The 20,905-nt window shown below is 43.2% G+C and overlaps 1 protein-coding gene and 1 long non-coding RNA gene across 2 annotated transcripts in view; both read right to left on the bottom strand.

The window, feature by feature from the left end:
- Positions 1-110: 110 nt before the first annotated feature.
- Positions 111-9,692, bottom strand: LOC130387111 (uncharacterized). Its single transcript, XR_008896287.1, has 3 exons — positions 9,157-9,692; positions 1,266-1,296; positions 111-557 (listed from the first exon to the last, which is right to left on the bottom strand). It is a non-coding gene; the product is annotated as an uncharacterized LOC130387111 (long non-coding RNA).
- A 1,177-nt stretch (positions 9,693-10,869) lies between these two features.
- The window catches only part of LOC130387162 (contactin-associated protein-like 4), a 101,274-nt gene continuing 91,238 nt past the window's right edge, over positions 10,870-20,905 (bottom strand). Inside the window, exons 21-24 of the mRNA XM_056596158.1 lie at positions 19,053-19,140; positions 14,660-14,878; positions 13,877-13,948; positions 10,870-12,853 (exon numbers count right to left, since the gene is read on the bottom strand). Coding sequence (XP_056452133.1) covers positions 12,657-12,853; positions 13,877-13,948; positions 14,660-14,878; positions 19,053-19,140 — 576 coding nt within the window. The 3' untranslated portion in view covers positions 10,870-12,656. The remainder of the gene's footprint in view (positions 12,854-13,876; positions 13,949-14,659; positions 14,879-19,052; positions 19,141-20,905) is intronic.

The following is a 20,905-nucleotide window of genomic DNA, read 5'->3' as shown; positions in this document are numbered from 1 at the left end:
GTTCAGAGGCTTGTAAACTTGTAATCCATCACAGACTGTAGGTGGCTGGTCTCTGACCTTGGCTCATAACATAGGTGCAATTTAGAGGGCAGGGGGGCGGGGGGTGATACTTGTTTTTTTTCTTTTAACAGTATAACCGTATTTCTTTATTCCACAATATATTACGTAGATACTCTTGGTTTTCTAAGCATGTGATTAAAATAAAAAATTCAGACAGTAAAATAATAATTAACCATAATATACTGTAAATACTGAAACTTATACAATAAATGTACAATTCAAATAATATTTAAAGAGATTCTGATCTCTGTGCGGTGTTGGCTGTGGTACACTAGTACAGGTTATGACAAAAGAACATTCAGTGATCAGAAAAAAGCCTTTGTTGATCATTCGCTGCTGACCAACTCCCACCGGTGGTTCCCCCACCTGTCAAACCAAATTTGCGACCCTGGCTCATAAACAGCAGAGGTGCTGTGTTCCAGCCAGACCATTACATGAACAATTACACAGAGGGACTATTAAATGTGTTTCCAAGTACCAAGTGGTTGTCAATGGAGCTGGAGAGGGAATACAGATGGGTGGCCTTTAAAGATCAATGTGATGACAAACTTGATGTGTAAAACAGCACAGCGGGTGATTGCGACAAAGTTCGGCTACAAGAGTGGGTTTGATTTTTCTTGATTCACATACAGACATATCTTGGCCAGCCGGCTGTATCCATATCGATAATTATCTGTCTATAAAGCTGGAAGTAAGCCTTGAATAAAGATGTGATCCAAAATGGGATTATGTGTAAAACTTGGGTTGTGGGTGGGGAATGTGATAAGGATGCAAGAACCAATGTCCAATAATTAACATTGGATGAATCCCTCTGCCAAGTCATTCTCCTGTCTGTGTGAGATAAAGCACACATGATGAGAAAAGTCTGATAACCATAATAAGTTTCCTCACAAGTTTGCGAATGAAGCACGCCTTATTCTAACTTCCGATGTATATAACCGGTGTACTGAAATATAACAATATGACGGAGGTGCAGAGGAATCTATTAAAAGGGCCAGGACTTTCTGATGAAATGCAGTATACATTTCAGTATAAATGTGTTTAGTATATTCCGTTACCACCTAATTCCACCGCTGCAGCCCTAAATCACACCTAAGAAACTGCAGATCGGAGCTAGCCAAAAGCTACCGGTTACAACTTTTACTTCTGCTATGGCCAGCATCTAAAACTTAGTTGAAAAGATGAAATTATACATCTCTCCTCACCTGAACTGTTTTCTCCTCTGACCTGTAAAATCTGTGAAAGATACATAGAAATGTGTCAGATTAACACCTTAAGCAGCAACACATCATAGTATATCTTTCAAATGCCTTCAGGAAGGCTACAATTTGTATATCAAGCACTGATGCTTAGCTGTAACGTTATAATTGCCATCCATGGGCCCAAAATATGCTCATGTTTTTCATTTACCGACTGTAGAGTTTAGTTGAAGTTCTTTAAACTCATAAGGATGGTATGAAGAAGATTTTTTGAATCCCCAGGGTAGGAGAAACCATTTAACAAACAATGACAGAAGGCTGTGTCCTGAAGCAGAGAGACTGGAAGACAGAGTGTGACTCTTTGGACTGCGATGGATGAAGTCTCTGAACATTGTTGCCAGGCAAAGGTCCCTCAGGGAAATCCTACTACTTCAAACATACACAGCACATGAAAAATGCTGATATCCTCCTCGTGTTGATAGAATCAAAAGACACCATCACAGTGTATTTTTCTTTGTTGTTTGATGAGTAAATAAGCAAGGAGTGGTGGGACACACATCAAAGAAGAGAAAGTAATCCAGAAAATCGACAGGGTAGCTGGGATGAGATCCATCTCCCAAAGCCTGCTTTTATCGGACAATATCGATATTTGCAAACAGCTTAGAGAGATGTCATCAGAGCTGATAAGGGGGGTAATCCACATGCAAGAAAAGCTAATCAAATTTAGGAATTACAAAATAAAGAGGAACAAAAGAAGCGAGAGTTTGCGAGAGACTGGGTAGAAAAATCATTAAGATATCAGGCTGTAGAAGAGATATACATTAAAGCAGGAGGAGACAGCTGGAAAAGTGGTACCCCTAATGGAAATGTAACAGCAAGTGAAATGGGGATACTGCTGAACAGAGTACAGCATCTCCCTAGGGAGCATAACAAATAACAGGGGATTGTCAATGTCAGCATGCGATGCAGAGGAAACTAATGGGAGTTGTGGCTGAGGCGGAATTAGAAGCTGCAGCGATTTTGTCACACTGACTACGGTGTCACAGCTTAAAATGACACCTAAAAGGAAAAATGGGGGAAGCTATTAGAAAAAATGCCTGGTGTTCAATTTCCAATACCATTTCCATATTTTCTCTCACATAACCAGGATTTAATGTTTATTGCAGGAAATGTTCACTACCTTTAATTATAATCCTACAAACTGTTTTGGAAGAAATTATTAAATTAAATTTTTTTACTGTAAAGTCATGAGTCTTTCATCCCCCTCCAGACTTAATTTGTTAAAGATGCTGTAGGTACGAGTTCTGAACGATAATTTGAATTTGATTAAGGAAGGCCATAGCCATTAGTCAGCTATAATTGAGTGAAATACTCTATGAGAATATCTGTTTTGTGTTGACTTTGCATGCCTCTGTATGTTTGGTTGTTCTCTCTCTGTCTCGCTCTTTAAAATTCTCCAATCTTACCTACAGCAGCTTTAAATTGCCATGCTGTTAATGGGAATGAAAAGGAAAGGTTACATAAGGTAAACCCTGTAATGAGGGCTTGCTGGCAAACGGAAATGGAAGCACAGCCACGCAGCAATATTTATAGCTGCAGACGCCATGTCCTCCGGTTGAGACAAATTATTTGCTTGTTGTATCCCAAAACACCACGGTCGGCTGCTTAGCATTACCGTAGGTACATGCGCTTATTTCCGACCCGAGTCATAAAACGGTTGCCCTGACAATGGCCACACCGATTTGCCCCAGCGTATCAGTCTGGAATCCCACGGTTCAATTTCGATTTCCAAGCGGTGTTATCAACAGGCGCAGACCAAAATGCCTCCGGGCATAATTGGATAGACCGACAACCAATCAGAGCAACGTGTGAGCCATCAGCGGCCGCCAACTTTGGTTGTTTGTGGCCTCAACGGCGCTCCCATAGGGCGTCATCGCATTAAACCCGACCTGTATTAGACAAGCGGTCGTGATTGGTCCGATTGCTGGGTAATCTGTCTGAACGGGAGGGGAGTTGGTGCATACGTACCGGCAGATAAATCATTAGCTAGCAGATACGTCTGGTTCCCAGGTTAATAAAACACAGCAGCAAAAGGTACACTGGTCCTCTTTGCTTGCGCACCATAAATTAAACATGTGGAGCCCATAGAGTTCTCCTGCGGTTATTAATGGGGCTGCATGGCCTCTCCGCAGTCGTGGAGGAGATGGAATCAGTGGAGCGGTGAATCTGGGTGAACCGCGGCGGTGATTCCGATCACATCTTAAGGTTTTGCCCACCGCCCGCTCCCCTTTCCTTATCGGCGGCGCCCGTATTGGTGTGTCGAGGGGACGACGTTAATTAATACCCCGACGGGGTTGTTCCCCCTCCGTGTCATCGCTCTGCGCGCTGTGATATCATCATCACCCGCCCGCCCGGCTGATCCAGCCCAGCGATACGGGGAGGGCGAAGAGAGGTCACCGTGACTTATTTTTTTACTTTTGGTGGGAAAAAATCTATGATGCTGTTATTGGTGCTGGGAGGCTGAGGAGCGCCAGAGGAGCACAACGCCTCCTCTCTCCTCACTGTGGTGAGGAGGAGTAGGGGGGGGGGGGGGTGTTAATAGGAATGGCGGCGGAAAACAAGGTCGCCGCCATCAACAACCACCCCCCCCCCCCCCACCCCCAGCCCCAGGCCGTCATCCCCCAAGATGATCCGATCCAATCTGGAAGTTTCCATAAATCGGTTCATTAATTCCCTCCTGTGCATCTTATTTTCTCTCTACCATTTCCCCCATTCCATATAACGGCCTATAAATAAGAAACGATATAAAGCAACCCCAATTAATAGCGTTACTGTTTCAAGTGGTGTTTCATTGGATTCTCACCGTTCATTTATATTACGTAATATAAATGTAAATTTCAACATGTGTATGCACAACACTGTAAACTCAAACTAGAAACCAAAGGACAGACTATACTAGAGATGAACAGTTCTCAATTCAATGCTACAAACCAATAATACAGACCGGATACATTGCAAAACACTACGACTGGCCGACAGCCTCAAAGGCCCAGTTAAAGTGGGAGAATCACATTCTTTACTTCTTTCACGCCCTTTACAGTTCTCTGATGACTCATGGCTCAACAGAACTCTGTAGATCCAACCCAGTCTCACGGAAGTACGTGACACTGTCACCCACGTCACGTCATTTAATCGATTAATTTGTGAGCTGAGCCACGTAATTTCAATTTTTTCATGCCAAAAAGCACAAATTTCTAACTCATTCTAAAAAGAAGAGATGAAGCAGCTACCTTTTTATCCGTCGCGGTTTGCCTACAGAGAAGCGCACCTGCAATAAATATATCTGTGAATTGTCACAATTTCTCAGAATCAAAAGGTGAAAGTAGAAACAGGTGGCCAAAAGCAGTCATATTGTTAAAAATGTGTGCTTTTTGGCACAAAAAAATTGAAATTCCGTGTCCCAGATCACGAATGAAAAGATCAAATGACGTGACAGTGTCACGTCATTTAATCTTTTCATTCGTGATCTGGGACACGGAATTTCAATTTTTCCGTGAGACTGGGTTTGTATCAGAGCCCCCAACAACCATCTCCTGGGGGAGCTGACGGTGGAGCCCTAACCAGGAGCTGGCTCCAGACGATGGGGCGGAGGGTGGACTTCGGATTTCATCCGCGTGGAGGGCAGAAGAGAGAGTGTGTCATTCTGGGAACTCATGAAACTGGCCTCACACATACAGGACGGGAAACGTCACCGACGTCCCGAATAGGATAGGACACATGGCACATGTTGACACTAAGGTTATTAAGAACACAGCCACATATATTCAATTTTGTTGAATCTGGTCATACACTGTTTTTTTGTTTTTTTATAATCATCCTCATGTCAAATGTACAGCATCTTTCCCTCTTCAGTTATGATTCGGCTGAATATAATGATAAATGTCTAATTTGCGTAAACCAAGATTAAACTTTACACTTCAAGTGAGATTAGGTAAGTGCTATAAAATTCATTTCTTTATTTTTCAGTTGTTTCACCTGCTATGACGTGCATATCAATACAATCCATAATATTCACGATTAATGTCTACTGATGGTTGATAAGTATTCCAATAAGAATAACAAATCATGATCACCAACAAAAAACATACACTCGATCCCTATTTGCCTGTTGGCTATTGAGCAAAGAGACCAGTAGACATATGGATTTGCATATACTGGATTAACAATACAAGTTCAGTCTGCAAGCGTTTATTATTTTTTAAAGCTTTGTGTTGGCATGGTTTTGGCATGACAAAGCACAGGTTAACCTGAAAGACCTTGATGATTGTGCATGCCTTAAAATTGCATAATCTCTGATGGTACCAGTAAATGCAATCAGGAAAAATCTGTTTCTTGGCTGAATACCAAAGGTGGCCATTATCGGCTTTGTGGATAATGAGTCATTTACAGGCAACTATAACAGCAATCCATTCAGATGTCGGCATTACTATGCAGAATATTCAGCCCTTTAAGTTGATGGACAATCATCTCCAGCTAAACCCCTTTTAGCATGACTTGAGAAACGGTCCGAATATCAGAGAACATTTTCAATTTATTCAAGCTATTAGCCCTCACCCAGTAGCTCAAAGGTTGATATTTTTTTTACTCTCTGCCGTGAATGGTTACACATTTTCTTTCAACATTGAAGCAGATGAAACGCGTGGACAACATGTGTAGCTTGTCAGAACAGGCAAGCTTGAAGCATGATTCAGAAGAGGTTGGATAGATCTTTCAATTTAGCATGTTATGCAGGTTTCGAGTCGGTCGTAGAAATATCGAACAGATGTCCGGACCTACCGGACTACTGAAGAAAAGTGGTTTTAATATGAATACTATTGAGTTAACCACTTAAGAGTCAAAAGATTGCATACAGGGCTTATTTTCTGGGGGTAATGGCGTGCAACCCAACTACTCAGAGACATCCATCAGCTAATGACTATGATGGTGATCAATGCAGAACATTCCTACGAAGGGGGAGCCTTTTGTCTGGCTGCATTACATCGCAAAGACAGCCTAATTTTTGGACTGATGGAAATTCTCCCACATACTCAGAGTTCCCTGACGCAATATATCGATTTCTTAAACTGGACTGTACTGACGTATTTTATTGTACACAACAGGTTCAGGTTCGTCCAAGTACAGCTTGTGTACAGCATTGAGTCATTTTCTTGATTAATAATAATAATAATATATTTAATTTATAGAGCACTTTACATTCAGAAATCTCAATGTGCTACAGTGTTTAAGTGAGAAAAAAAAAATAGAAATAAAAGGGGTTAAAACATATAAAACATAGACAGTAGAAGGGAAATTAGCAAAAGGCTTTTTTAAAAATATCTTAATTTTTTTTTCTTAATTTTTTTCAACTTCTTCAAGTTTAACTTGTTTAATAACCAGCATTTTCCGAGAATCTATGATGTAATCAGAGCCGAATGATGAAATATGACTATTTCTCAATATGATTTAGTCTGTTGTGATGATTTTACATGTGTAAGGTGTGTCCAGCACAACTTGTATTGAGAATACAAAAACATAGATAATATTCTCTCTGAAAAATAAGACAGACAAGTAATCAATCTTATTGAAATTGTATTTTTGCTGAATGAAAATATAGTTTCTTAAAATCACAACCTTCTTGTTTTTATTTACACACCAATTGAATAAAGACTTATAAATAAAGATGAAATTAGTCATACAAATGTAAATGTATGTATTTTTTTCCATTGATTACATTATAAAACAGTGCCACGCTTTTGGGCTTTCTACGTCAGTACCTGGCACAACCTCTATAGCCTTAACCACTGTAGCGTCATCCACTTCACTTTCAGTAGTCTTCCTTACAGAATCACGATGGCTGGTGTAATTTAATATTTCGTAGACCTACAGACTGCCCCAACATCACATGCATTAAAGAAGGGTTATGTCTTGGACGAAAAAAACCTCACTGCTACTATCCGTACACGTATTCTCGGGCACAACCTGAGAATAACAACCAGAAGAACAACCACCTTATCAGCTACACCACCAGTATGCACATCATTAATGCTACATAAAAAGTGTTTTGGTCTGTGTCAACCGCCCTCTCCACTAACACCTCAATACAGTTGTTGTCACTATCATTATCAATACCGTTCCGATGTACCACACCATGTAATCAACCAGTTTTGATTGGTCTAGTAACCCTTGCTCACAACGCAAAATGCTCCTCAAACGCTTCTACAAACGTATTTAACATTTAGGTCATTCAGCAGACGCTTCGTTCCAAACCGCAGCCATACACACATTCACACACCGACGGCGGAGGCAGCCATGCAAGGCGACAGCCGGCTCGTGGATTGAACTACCAAGCTGCCGGTTACAAGCCCACCGGCTCTACCACCCGAGCTAAGCCGATCCCCGATCCCCAACCCCCCCGCCTCCAAGTTTTAACACCTCTTCCAAGACATGGATCCGAAATGTCCACATTTCATCATCCTCTTAGGAGTCATCTACATGGTAATTGCAGCTTTTCCTCTGGAATACCTTGTACTGACTTGCATTTTATTTTCCGGAGACTTGCATTATATAGATAACACACACATACACGTTGAAAATCAGTTGGCTGAGTTACCAGTGTTAGACATAAACTCCTGCAGGCTTTAAAACCCTCCACCAAAGTTGTTCAAGCTATTTGCATGTCCATCCTAGTCTTCCGATATTTTGTCATCTCTTTCAATACTGCTGAGAATTTTGCATCATTGTCCTTATTATCCTTATTATCCTAATTATCCATTTTCACACAAAACCTTGGCCACGGGACATTCCGGGCCAGGGACTTTTTTTGTAGATCAAGAGCAGAACATGTAGCCTTCAATTGAGTCAAGCCACATGTACGTCATTTGGTTCTGACCCCTTTTCTTTAGGACCGCCCGGAGGGCTTCTAGGTCAGACAGTAACCCCGTGGCGTCTGGATCTTTTGACGGGTTGTGGATGGTCCAAATGCAGGAATCCTGTCTCTTTTAAAATTCCATAACCTGATTTCTTCATCGGTCCACCTATTTTTTTTATTTCTTTATTAAAAAAGGGACAGCATGCTTTAATAAACATGAGCACCAGAGGCTACAACTGGTCTGGATTCTGGATTCTAATAAACATGAGCACCAGAGTTCAACGTGTAAATGTGTGAGATTTAGCCATGCAGGCAAATTTTCATCTGTAGTCCCTGGCAGGTTGATGGCTTAAAATAAAACATAAAAAAACTATAGAAATACAACAAATAGGCACGCAACAAAATGACACAAGCACAGACAAGTAAAATTACACAACCGCTCTTCCAGACCATAACAGGTTAGTGGTGTGTGAAAAACATAAAACAAGTAGCATACAGACAGAGCAACAAGTGCATGAAACATATCGCACATTGAAACACGTAAACATTTAAACACAGACAAAAGCACAGACAAAGAACTTACACACAGACAAGCAGCATAAACACAGACAAAAGCACTAGTAACTAGTAAACATAAAGACAAACACACAATCCCAGATTATGGCATTATATTTGATTGGTCAATAACTAGTTTATCGATTATTTTGTAGGATTTGAGTGATGTGATGTCGACACCACGACACAGGCTTATGGCAGAGTAGGAAGAATGTTACAGAGCGGTTGTTCAATACAAACATGTCCGAGCTCTATGCTGAGTGTGTAAGGGGATGGCATGTTTGACCTGTGTGCAGTGATGAGTGAATGCACGACAGGTGTGCAGCCTAACCCAGCCACAGAGTCCAATCTAAAAAGACTCAGGCCAGGTGAGGCTTCTTAATCCAGACATCGAACACATGCAGTCCACAATACAATATCGTAGAAAAGCCTTACCATGTCGAATAGTCAAAGGATGTTGCACATCTTGTTGCTCTGGACACTTCTCTTGGATCTGTTCGTTGGCAGGAGATACTTGCTCTTCGGCAGGTCCTCTTCTGACTTCAGTGATGATTAGCTGAAGTTGTACCTGTTAGCAGGTCAGGTAGGTTGGAAGGCCTCTGGTTTTTGAACCCTCAAGATGACATAGAACCTACTTCAGATTTCTAGATGTACAGGCAGGAAACCTAAAGAAAACCGTCTTACTGCTGTCTGATTGTGATTGTTAAAAAGATCTCAGATCAGTGCTGAAGACCTAGGATCTGCAACGCGACACACAGGTTCTGAGTCAGCCGGTGGCCTGCTCTCACCTCCGTCATCTCACCTTCAATTAAATCCAGCCGGAGAGGCTTCATTCGAATAATGATTTGAATGAGGAGTTTCATTTCCGTGTTCAATATGAAATGGAGTTGATGTTCGCTGAATGTTGGAGACCAGAGAATTATGGAGATGCTGGATGGCACGGTAATAGGCTCAGGTGGTTGCAGTATTTAACTAATTACCAGCCATTGTAAAAGAGAACCGCCGGTGGGGAAGTAGCCTATTAAGTAGAACACGGCCGGAGCAGAAAGAGAATGAGAGGCCTTGCGTTAGTCTGCATCAGTCTCCTACCACAGTAGAATACCACCGTCAGCAGTATTTACATTTAATAGAACTATAATGAAACCACAGGGAGAACAGCAAATAGGCCGACAGACTATTTTAAATATAATTATGCCAACACTGTCGCATTGTGTACTGTTTTAAATGTAGCATAGTTTCAGAGACCCTATTCAATAACGAAAACATGTTTTTTCTCAAACTCAAGAAATATTAAAAGAATTATTTTGGGAAATACATATTTATATGAATAAATCCATTATGTTTGGAGAAAGCAGAGCAACTTCAACCTTGCTTGGGGTGGTAAGTGGGATGTTTTCTTTAGTGTTTCAGTGCTAGAATTGGTTTTCATTCAATCACAGATTTTTAAAGTGCTGCTTCTTAAGATGTGATAGGAAAACAGCCGAACAGAAAGAGATCCAGAACCAGAGAGGTCACAACAATAGATTCCAATCGAAGAAGTAGAAAATGAAAGAAAGTAGATCTATATCTATCTTTTGGTTATTCCTTATCTATATTTATAGTTTAGTTGAGCAGAAGAAAGTCAAAGAAATTACATACAGAGATATGGAGGCAGTTATGTTTCAGGGCACACTTCAAGTTAACTTTATATATTTTATCATATTAGTTTGGATTATGCCCCCCCCTCTCCCCATGTATTTTTTAACCACTAAGATCTATAACAGATGAAGTCCCCCACAGCGATAAGAGCGCTATATCATGTTGTATTTATAACTGGACGGCAAAGCAAGGCAGCACTGAATCCCTGCTGAAAGGCAGATGCTGGCTTATTCATCTCATCCAAGACAATACCAAAGGAGCCCACTGGCCCGAGGCCCGCCCTGCTGATAACGAGGCAGATTCCTACCTTTGTTGTCTCTGAAAGATGTTGCCAATCTGCCAAATCCAATCCACATTTTTCTTCTAAAGGAGATATATTCGACTGTCAGATCGGTATTCGACATACTCTTAAGATTAGTTTCAGATGGAAAAACAGAATCAGTAACAAACCTCTTTAAAGATATGTTGTGCAAAAAAGCCAGTCATTCAGCCATAATTGTTTTTTGCATTTTCACAATTTTAATTTTGAACAAAAATAAAAGGTAACCCAAACAACTCAATTAACCCAAACATGCTAGAATCCAGACCAGTTCTAGCCTATCTTTTCCTCTGGCATGTCATTCTACAACACTTAACACACCAGCATCGTTAGTGCCAATACATTATCTTTTGAGTGTTGAATTCAAAATGTAGCGTTGACAGAAACGTAACACCGATCTACATCCCAGTTAAAACACATAAGATGATACTGCTGCACTTTCTCTTTTTATAGAAAAGCCTTTACCAACAGCAGCCATAGCCCGAAGCGTTGCACATTATCAAGTGATAATATCGGATTGTCTTTCTCCCCTACCTAAAATAGGATTAGAATTACCCCTGCCATGTATGCGAGCGCTGCCATAAAATGCACTGCAACTACTGTAATGTTCCAGTGAACTGCCAACTTTGCCTCAAAGCACATTTCAAAGCTCATGTGTTGTGGTAGAGCAGGGGCTCCTGTTTCTGGTGACCTGGGGGTTTGGACGGAGTTTTTTGACGACAACTTCTCGCACACCTCCAGCTCTGGTGACTTTTAAAGAATGTTTGGGGCTGTGGAAGCAACCTTTCCATCTTTCCCCATGCACGGTTGAGGAGAATCAATCCAGCCGAGTAAGTGAACAACAAAACAAACGGCTGACTTATGGCGTGCAATAGCCACAAGAACAAACAACGAGATTTATGTGGTGTACGGATTTTTTTTTTTTCTTCTACCCCTCATTAACTTTTCCTCCGTTCCTTTCCCATCTGGATCCAAGCCGAGATACGGTGATGTATGCCGCTTGATAAACAGCTGCTTGCCCTCCGCAACGCCGTTCACAGATGAAGAGATTTAAGGACAGCAAATTTGGAAAATATCTTCTCACTTTGAAGTCACGGCGGCTAAAACGTCTCATAATCCGCCTTCCACGGGAAGCGGTCCGCCTATCAAACCATTATGGATGTTAACACTTCAAAAGGCCATTTAATGTCACGTCGAGGCGGCACCCCTGGAGGGGGGCAGGGCGCCGCAGCCAGCCGCCGCGTCTCAGTGTTAAAAGCAATACCGTTCAAACGCTTTCAGGGGGCTTGACAACTGGGGCTCCCCGCAGGTGTTTGGCAGCTGCGTTAGACACACTTTAAAGCAATTGTATTATAAAGTGCCACGAGAGAAAGCGTTTGAAGTAAACTCCTCCTAAGTGCTGGCGGTAAATATTCGCTCACCAACAGATGTTCCAGAATGAAAGAAGGAAACTCGGTGAGTGAAGAAGCGTTCGATCGCTTCCGCTCGTGGAAGGGACAGCCTCGATTACAATGAAACCAGCCTCCGACTTTCTTTCTTTTGGGAAATTTTTATGTATGAATCCATTTCTGAACGCCGACTCCCTCTAGAACAACACCCCCCTTTTTTTTGAACGCCACTTTCTTAAAAATACCGTATATGCAACATTTCATTATAACAGCGAGAAATTAGACACATCTTGTTATAAAGACATTAATAAAATATTTACAATTTAAATATGTACAGTTTCAGAAACGGGAACATCAACACCTGTTTTGAGTCTAACACTTTCGCTATAGTTTGCAACGATATGTACACCTTTGACATGTAAACAACTGAAAACGAAGAAGAGGGGATCACCTCCAGGGACGGCATCTTGTTTAAACATCTGGATCTGTACCGCCACAAAACAACAAAAAACAAAAAGCTAAGGCGTGGCTGGGCACCCTTGTCTTATTCCTCAACCGTTTTGTACCACTGGGAGATCAAGGACTCCCAGTTAGATGAAGAACTCCTTGGCGGTTTCACTGGGGATGTTGTGTGACTCGGGCTGGTCGGTGAAGGGGGACTCTGGGCTGTCCTCTGCTTTGGTTCTCTTCACCTCCGGGTTGCCGTAGGTCTCCTTCCTCCTGTAGAGGAACACGGCAACGACAGCCAGCCCCAACGCCGTCAGGAAGACGACCACCGCGATCACGCCTGCGACAGAGCGGGAGAGAAGTTTAATCAATTTTCGTATTCTCTTTGAACGTTGAAAGTGTGCAGAAGTAGGCGACAGTTGTGGGTCCTTTGAAAATGTCAATAGGAAAATGATGAATTTGTAAATTGGGTTGAAATCGGAATTCAAAACGATCATGGCTGTGGGGTATTGGTTTTCAACTCTTCAGACAAGATTTGCTGAAAGATGAAAAACGACATCAATGCTTGTGTTCACTATCCCAACATTTTAAAAAGAGCCAATTGGAGGAGTCAAGGAGAGCGAGAGTGAGAGTGAGAGTCATTTCCAGGAAGTCAGTCTTGATCAACAGCCCGATCGTTTTGGTTAAAGCAATTAAAAGGGTTTGTTTTGGGGGACTTTTAAAGATGTAAAACCATGAATAAACTCCTTTTTCCACACCTGGCGTGTCACACTGAATTCCATATGGAAATCAAAAAGTTAACAAAGACATACGGGATCTTAACCGCTTTATTCTGCTGCTGTTCATGTTCCCATGAGGAGGGAGATGGAGAAAGCCTTGGCATTAAACATTAATAATAATAATAATGCATTGAATTTATATAGCGCTTTTTCCTAGACACTCAAAGACGCTTTACATTGAAGGGGGGGACCTCACTCACCACCACCAGTGTGTAGCACCCACATTAAAACATTATGCTACTTTGGGCGTGGTACACAACAGCAAAGAAGGTCATCTTTTTTAAATGTATATTATTATGTTATTATTATAATCCACGACTGGGTGCCACTTATTTAATTTCGGTTGCCTGGTTACTGAATGTTTTCAGGTTACTTATATAAGGCTGCGAAATGTAAAGTTGCGTCATTTGTTAGCGATTAACTCATAGAGCTAAATGGCAAGCCATTATTTGGTGCAATCGGTGTGAACTCTGCTCTGGTTAGTTAGTTTAATGGGGGACGCATATAAAATGAGCAGGGAGGGAAATGGAATGAACTGACTGTCGTCATGGAAACAATGATGCAAAACATGTTGGGTACTGTACCTCCAATCAGGGCAGAGTCAGTCCGAACGGAATTGACTAAAGGTTGACCTGTATTCACAGAACCGGACTGGTCTACCGTGAGCAAGAGAGAGGGGATACGGCAGCGAGGATGACGAAGAAAGAGAAGAAGAAGAGGAAGAAGAAGAAGAAGAAGAAGAAGAAGAAGAAGAAGAAGAAGAAGAAGAAGAAGAATGGAAAAGATACAGAAGAGAATCACCAACATAAATAAATAAATAAAATGGCAGAAGAATATCAAGGGCAATGAAAAACAGAGGGGGGGGGGGGGGGGGGGGGGGCGGGGGAGAAAGAAGACAGAGAAGTTAAGAAATTTGAGGACAACAGAGAAACAGTGTCGGAGCCTCCCCCATCAGGGCTGAAGGGGCCCATTAGATACACCCGCACTGGTCCAAATGGCTCTCATAAGGAGGCTCCAAGCTACACGCCACCAGGGGATATGAAACTAAGTGGAAACTGCCGTCCACAATAATTGACTCTGCCTAATTATTTTTGTCCTTATCCCAAACAAGGCTTGTCTCTGTAGCTAATGAGCCCATCACCATCGATGGAATGGTGGCATGAATAAAATAAAAAAATAAATAAAAAAACAAGACTAACATCATTGCAATAATTGTTTTTAAAGAACCATCTAGAACTGCATCGGGGAATGTTTTACTTCGGAAAAAAGAGATACTCTGGAAAACATCTAGATCAGGTTTGAAAAACAGATTTTTATAAATACAATTGAATTATACTACAAACACTATGTTAACTCCGCCCTCTTACCTGATAGGTGGTGTGTGTTCTCTGCAGCGTCGGCATTGGTCGGGGCCGAGGAGCCGCACTGGGACTGGACCAATGGGCCGCTGATGGCCACGGGGCTGGTGTCCGGGTGGAGCAGAGCTGCTTTGAGCGGACTGATGGAGTTGAACCGAACCACCGACAGACAGCCGGTGAAGCCCAGCGAGGCAAGGCGAGCCATCTCAGGATCCAGCTCATCAGACTCTGGAGAGAGAGAGAGAGAGAGAGAGAGAGAGAGAGAGAGAGAGAGAGAGAGAGAGAGAGAGAGAGAGAGAGAGAGAGAGAGAGAGAGAGAGAGAGGAGAGAGAGAGAGAGAGAGAGAGAGAGAGAGAGAGAGAGAGAGAGAGAGAGAGAGAGAGAGAGAGAGAGAGAGAGAGAACACTGTGATTTATAGTAATTAAATTACCACCGATTACTCGCAGGATTGTTATTCCTGTAATACCACCAAATCCGTAATTGTCCAACAGCCAAAGAGCAGGTTAATGTGGGGGGTAAAGGAGACAGCCTTTTAAAATAAGGGGAACAAAATAACAGTTACAATTAAGTTTAACACTAATGAGTAAACAAGTCATTTCACGGCACAATGAATCTAGGAAAGGGCAACGATGCTATTTAAATGCATTAGCGAACTCTGAGAGCTAGGAGCGGGTAGCGTGTGTCGTATCCTGTGTGGAGTGGAGGACGAGTGACAACACACGGGCGAGCCTGGGTACATGGCCTCAAGCTTCGGTCAATTGTTAGGATTTCTGAACGAATATTCAAATATTCAGAGAAGAAGTAGAAATAGTAAATCCATAGTGTGTGCATCTTTGCCTCCCTGAATCTGTGCCACTGAGAGAATTGTGTTGTTCTCAACTTGACGTTTTTTTCTCCAGTGTTATTTTAATGATGCAAAATGCTAAATTACAACGTCCCGTAGGATTGCATGCGTGGACGCCATCGGCTTGCGGATCCACTCATGGGCCCTGTTATGGAAGAGACTCAGTGTAGCCTCAAGGTTTCCAAACACACTTCTCCCATAGTTTGAGAATAGGCCTGCTTCAAGGATCGTTCGTGCCATGCCTGGCCATGCATGGAGGAGGTCTCACGCGCTTAAATATTTATTTATTTTGTCCCTGGGATGTCATTGGGATTTTCAGACGAAATATAACCTAAGCTTCTTCCTGCGGTTCCCAAAGATGCATAGGCATGAAACCAAATATGAATCCCCTTTTTTTGGTATATCTTTTTTTTCTTAAAAAAAACCCTGAAACTTTAGAAGAAATATATATAAATACTTGAATATCCGACCTCGGCACATCACACATCACAAATCAAACCAAAATACATTGAGAGTTCTGTCTCTGTAATCGCCACTGTCGCTTGTTGTTGCTGCTCATCTAAACTAAGTTTGAATTGCAGACTTTAAACCATTAAAGCTACAATCAGCAATCCTTGTCTCAGGCCAATTTGTTTTGACCAAAATTGTGCTTCGGGTTGAGTCTTGTTCGACTACCGGCAATTGCTTTAAATAAGAATGCATGAGAAACATGAGACTCAATCACAACACAATTTAATCAGAACAAAGTGGTGTGAGCAGGAGCTGCTTGCTGACAGCCTTAACAGCAACTTTTTGGACCGATCCACAGAGAGCAGTGTGTCTGTTGCAGTCGTCCAAGCAGTGACTCTTCCGTTATTGCAAAGCGCCCCGTTATCGGTGAGTCACCCTTCTAGAACAAAAACAATCCTTCTGTTATTTACGGATTGCCTTATTGATTCTAGTTTTTTTTGTCTGGGGGTTTCTATTATCTAGCAATGACAGGACAGTGGCTCAAGGCTGTATTTAAGATTTCACAAGTGATACCATAAAGTTATGGACTAAAGTATATACATTAAACTAACAGTCAGTCGGTGGATGTAGGAGAGCAATGCTGACAAGCCTCAACTCCCCTGTCCTTTTCAATTAAAAAGCCTCATACCCACGCATTGAAACACACACACGCACGCACGCACACACACACAGTAATTACTGTAGATTGAGTGTTATTGATTTGTTGTTTGTCATTCCACCAGGCAAGTACATCAACTACATCATCAGTACATGTCGATCAGTTTCACTCTTCATTACAGGCTAGAGCAATTATACACATCCCCATCATAAGGCTCTGTGGCTCTCACACACACGCAGGCCGGTAATTGCCCAGTTTTGTGAGTCCACTTTGTGATATATAACTGGGCAGAAAGTGTGTCGGCCTGTTCTGAGTGAGAGAAAGTGAGGGTGAGAGTAGAGAGAGATACATTTTGGACTTCTAATAAATACACCACTCTGCACCAAACAAGGCCGGGGAACACTGACCCTGTCAAATATTTGACACCTAATCACCTAATCATGTTGAAACAATTTGAGTAGCCATGTCTTATACTTTAAGCCTGTAAATCTGCAGTGCTGAACTCACACTAGTTTATCAGATTAAAGTAAATATAGTCTATACAGAAACATCTCTCTATCAGGACATAGGGAAAGCTAAAGCATTGTACTGGGTTCTTTGGTTTCAAGTCCAGTGATTGGATCAGCAAGTCATGTGACATCTGGGAGTGGCCCAGTTCTAATGGAAGCTGATTGGCAGCAGTGACTCACAAAATATAATGTTTTTTCACTTTAAGCAAATACATCAACCGGTATACCATTTGGAGGCATGGGGAAACTAAAGAACTGGATTAAGAACCAGGAACAGTGTTCTGTCCGCACAATGTACGTTTTCCCAGGTGCAACTCACGCTTGGTACTTACACTGGTGTGAGTTGTAGCTACAGTTATAGCTATTTCATTTTCCGATGACAGTTACTGTCGTCTGACATTTTCAACCAGCGGCAAGGGGGCAGGCAGTTGGGGGAAGTTCAAAAGTGGACCAGACTGACAATTCCCTAGATGGATTTGGAACGAATAGGAAACTTTCTAGCTCAGATCTTTTTTAAAGTGAAAATGCACCTGGTACTGGTTTAGCGATGATTTATCCATTTAAGAAAGCGGCAGTTAGACGGTATTGTATAAATTCCTCATTTGGACCTGTTTGGGCCATTGTGTTCACAGCGTGGCTCCAGAACACGTCCCACTAGAAGAGAAGCAGGGTGCTGGCGATGGTGCTACCCCAGAATGGCTCCGCAGAGTGGGACTAGGTTTCCTTGGTTGGAAGGGGCTCTAAAGGAGCCAACGCACCAGCCACTCACTGCTGTTTTAATGTCTCCCACAACAAGGACAACGGATGCATGCCGACTGTAATTATGACCATCAACAGGGGAGAAGTGGCTTATTTTGCCTTCAGCCCAGTCAGACGAGACCGCATCAATATAAGGGATATATTATTCAACAGCGAAGAGATAACCCTTGAGGAGGAGATAGCTCACTGGTGTCGTTCGTCTCCTCGGTGCAGGCTGAAGAAGGTTGTCTTCTGAGGGGCTCGTTAACAAACCGAACCGCCTACTCTTGCTTTTTTGGGCTATATTTTCACTCCTCTCTAGGTCAACTACTAAGACACAACAGACTCCCTTTAAAGAGAAACAATACAACACTGAGTAACAAAAAGTACATATGAAGATGGTTGTGTGACTGACCTCGTATCAGCCAGATTTATGCTACAAGGTATGAATATCGGACATCATTAAAGGAATCTAATTCTCCAGCCTCACTTGACAAACAATAACACACAAGGACACAACTGCATTCTGCAACTGCTGCCGCAGTTACAACCAAAACAAAAAGTAACCCATTGAATCTGTTTTGTCTGCGCTATCTGTTTCAGCATGCAGAAATCTTCATTGTTAGCAACATGCTCCGATGTACCGATTAACCGAAATGTGGCCCGTTGAATGACTTTAACGTCGATCTGCAACATGCTTTTGTATGGTAATCCACAAAGGAACGCGTATATGGCAACGGCGAAGGCGCTGACAGCGACCCAGTCAGACATTATAGAGGAGATTGATGGCGGCCTAGCTCCATATTCAAACTTCAGTTTGCATCGCATTTGACTTTTAAGTCCTTCAGCCCATCGGGGAAATCCCTGCACAGAATTTTAAGTGTAACATGATTACTCTCGTGGGAGTGAGGAACCAGTGAAAAGCAATCCCACTTTACTTTGTTGTTCTCCTACAGCAGTTGCTCATTTACATCTTAGACGGTTGAAGTGCTTTCATTTAGACGACTTGAATGATGTTGTCGTCCGGACCGCCAAAACATTATCTATCTCTTTAAGATTCCATTATGACGTCCGCACAATGTTTGACAGGTTGATAACGGTATGCCAAGTGTATGTCTGTACGTGTTTGTGTGCATGTCTGTTTAATAATTCACAGAGTGCTTTGAATCCCTGTAAGTCTGATGCCTCAGACCTTGTACTAACCGGAGACTCTGCCCAGGACTAAAGCCTTGATGGTGTTGAATTCCCCATCAGCTGTCAGGTTGAAGTCTTCTCTGGGGTTCTGGTCAACCTATGAGCAAAACAGCACAAACGGATTATAGAAAAAATTACATTCATGCAGAATATTCTATTTAGCAGCTTGCGTAATCGCAGAGAATTCAACCACTTCATAATAATGATGCTTTAGGCAAACATGTCTTTCCTTGATTGTATATTGAACTACAGGTACAACTATTACGTTTTTCACCAAAAAGGGTCATTGTTGTAATGGATGTATTTCATTATGTATTGTGGTCTTATCCTTTTGTAGTCCTTGTTTTCAGTTCTCACCACGACATTGAAAAAAGAGACTTGGGTCTCAAAGGGGCTTTCTTCCAAATAAAATAAACTTTCTAGAATAAAACCAGTAGAACGCTTCGCGAGATTTAAAAGTCCCCCGTTCCTCCCAACATCTGAGGTGACTTTCAGGTAGATACCAGTGTGCTGCTGTGCCACTGCCACAAGCCAAAGGGTTGGTTCCCCTAACCTGCCTCGCTGTAGCTGAACCAAAAAAAACACCTGTCATTTCATTGCCACTGCTGTGCTGGGAACACACTGGGAACCATTACCAGCAGACCGTCGTCCAACGGGCAGATTGTTGCGTCCCGGGGAGCGCATCTTATTTGGTGTGTGGGAAAACAATCTAGGCCCCTCATGTGGCCACGCTATTAAAACCGCGACCCGTGGCCCCTACGACCCACTGATTGGCCCTGCGCTCCGGCCCCTCGTACACTAGCGAGGGGAAAGGGAGGAAATAAACTCAGTGATGCATGAGCGGAGCCCTGGGTCCGTTTAATATTCAATATCCATTTCACATGCGACATTGTGCATTCAGCGGCGGAACAGCGATGGGCCGTGGAATACGAAACCTGATCCTTGAGCCTGGTCACCTGAGTTCACCTTAACGACCTGTACAGTCCGCCGCGGGCCCTACTCATATGAAACCCTACTCACACACACACGAGGGGAAACAAGACGGCCAGACGCAGATCTGGCGGAGATCTGTGCTCGGAGAATGCAGAAGACGCAGCGGTTGCTTTCAGGTGCCCATTCCGGACGCCCGGTGTGGGTTCGGTTCTGGCGTAACACCAGAGTGTCTTTGCACTGAAGTGGCGGGCATTGACAGAGGTCAAAGGCTCTGTGCCCTCTAGGAAATGGTTTCACTGTCCGTCGTGGAGCCGGTGCTATTGTAAAACATCCTTTAAAATGTGAATCTAGAAATGATTGTTGAATGAGTGAGGGGTGGTGGAGTCTGGTGGTGGTGGTGGTGATGGGGGTGGTGGGGGTGGTGGGGGTGGTGGGGTGGTGGTGGTGGGGTGGTGGTGTGGGTTGGTGGTGGTGGTGGGGTCTGGTGGTGGTGGTGGTGGTGGTGGTGGTGGTGGTCGGGTGGTGGCGGTGGTGGTGGTGGTGGGGTCTGGTGGTGGTGGTGGTGGTGGGGGTGGTGGTGGTGGAGGTGGTGGTGGTGGTGGTGGTGGTGGTGGTGGTGGTGGTGGTGGTGGAGGTGGTGGCGGTGGTGGTGGTGGTGGTGGTGGTGGAGGTGGTGGTGGCGGTGGTGGTGGAGGTGGTGGTGGTGGTGGTGGTGGTGGCGGTGGTGGTGGAGGTGGTGGTGGTGGTGGCGGTGGTGGTGGAGGTGGTGGCGGTGGTGGTGGCGGTGGTGGTGGTGGAGGTGGTGGCGGTGGTGGTGGAGGTGGTGGCGGTGGTGGTGTTGGTGTTGGTGGGGGCGGTGATGGTAGTGGTGATGGTAGTGGTGATGGTAGCGGTGATGGTAGCGGTGATGGTAGTGGTGATGGTAGTGG

This window comes from Gadus chalcogrammus, chromosome 8 (genome assembly GCF_026213295.1).
Source record: "Gadus chalcogrammus isolate NIFS_2021 chromosome 8, NIFS_Gcha_1.0, whole genome shotgun sequence".
NCBI lineage: Eukaryota > Metazoa > Chordata > Actinopteri > Gadiformes > Gadidae > Gadus > Gadus chalcogrammus.
Note: the sequence above shows the minus strand (reverse complement) of the source record. Positions and strands in the feature narration are given on the sequence as shown.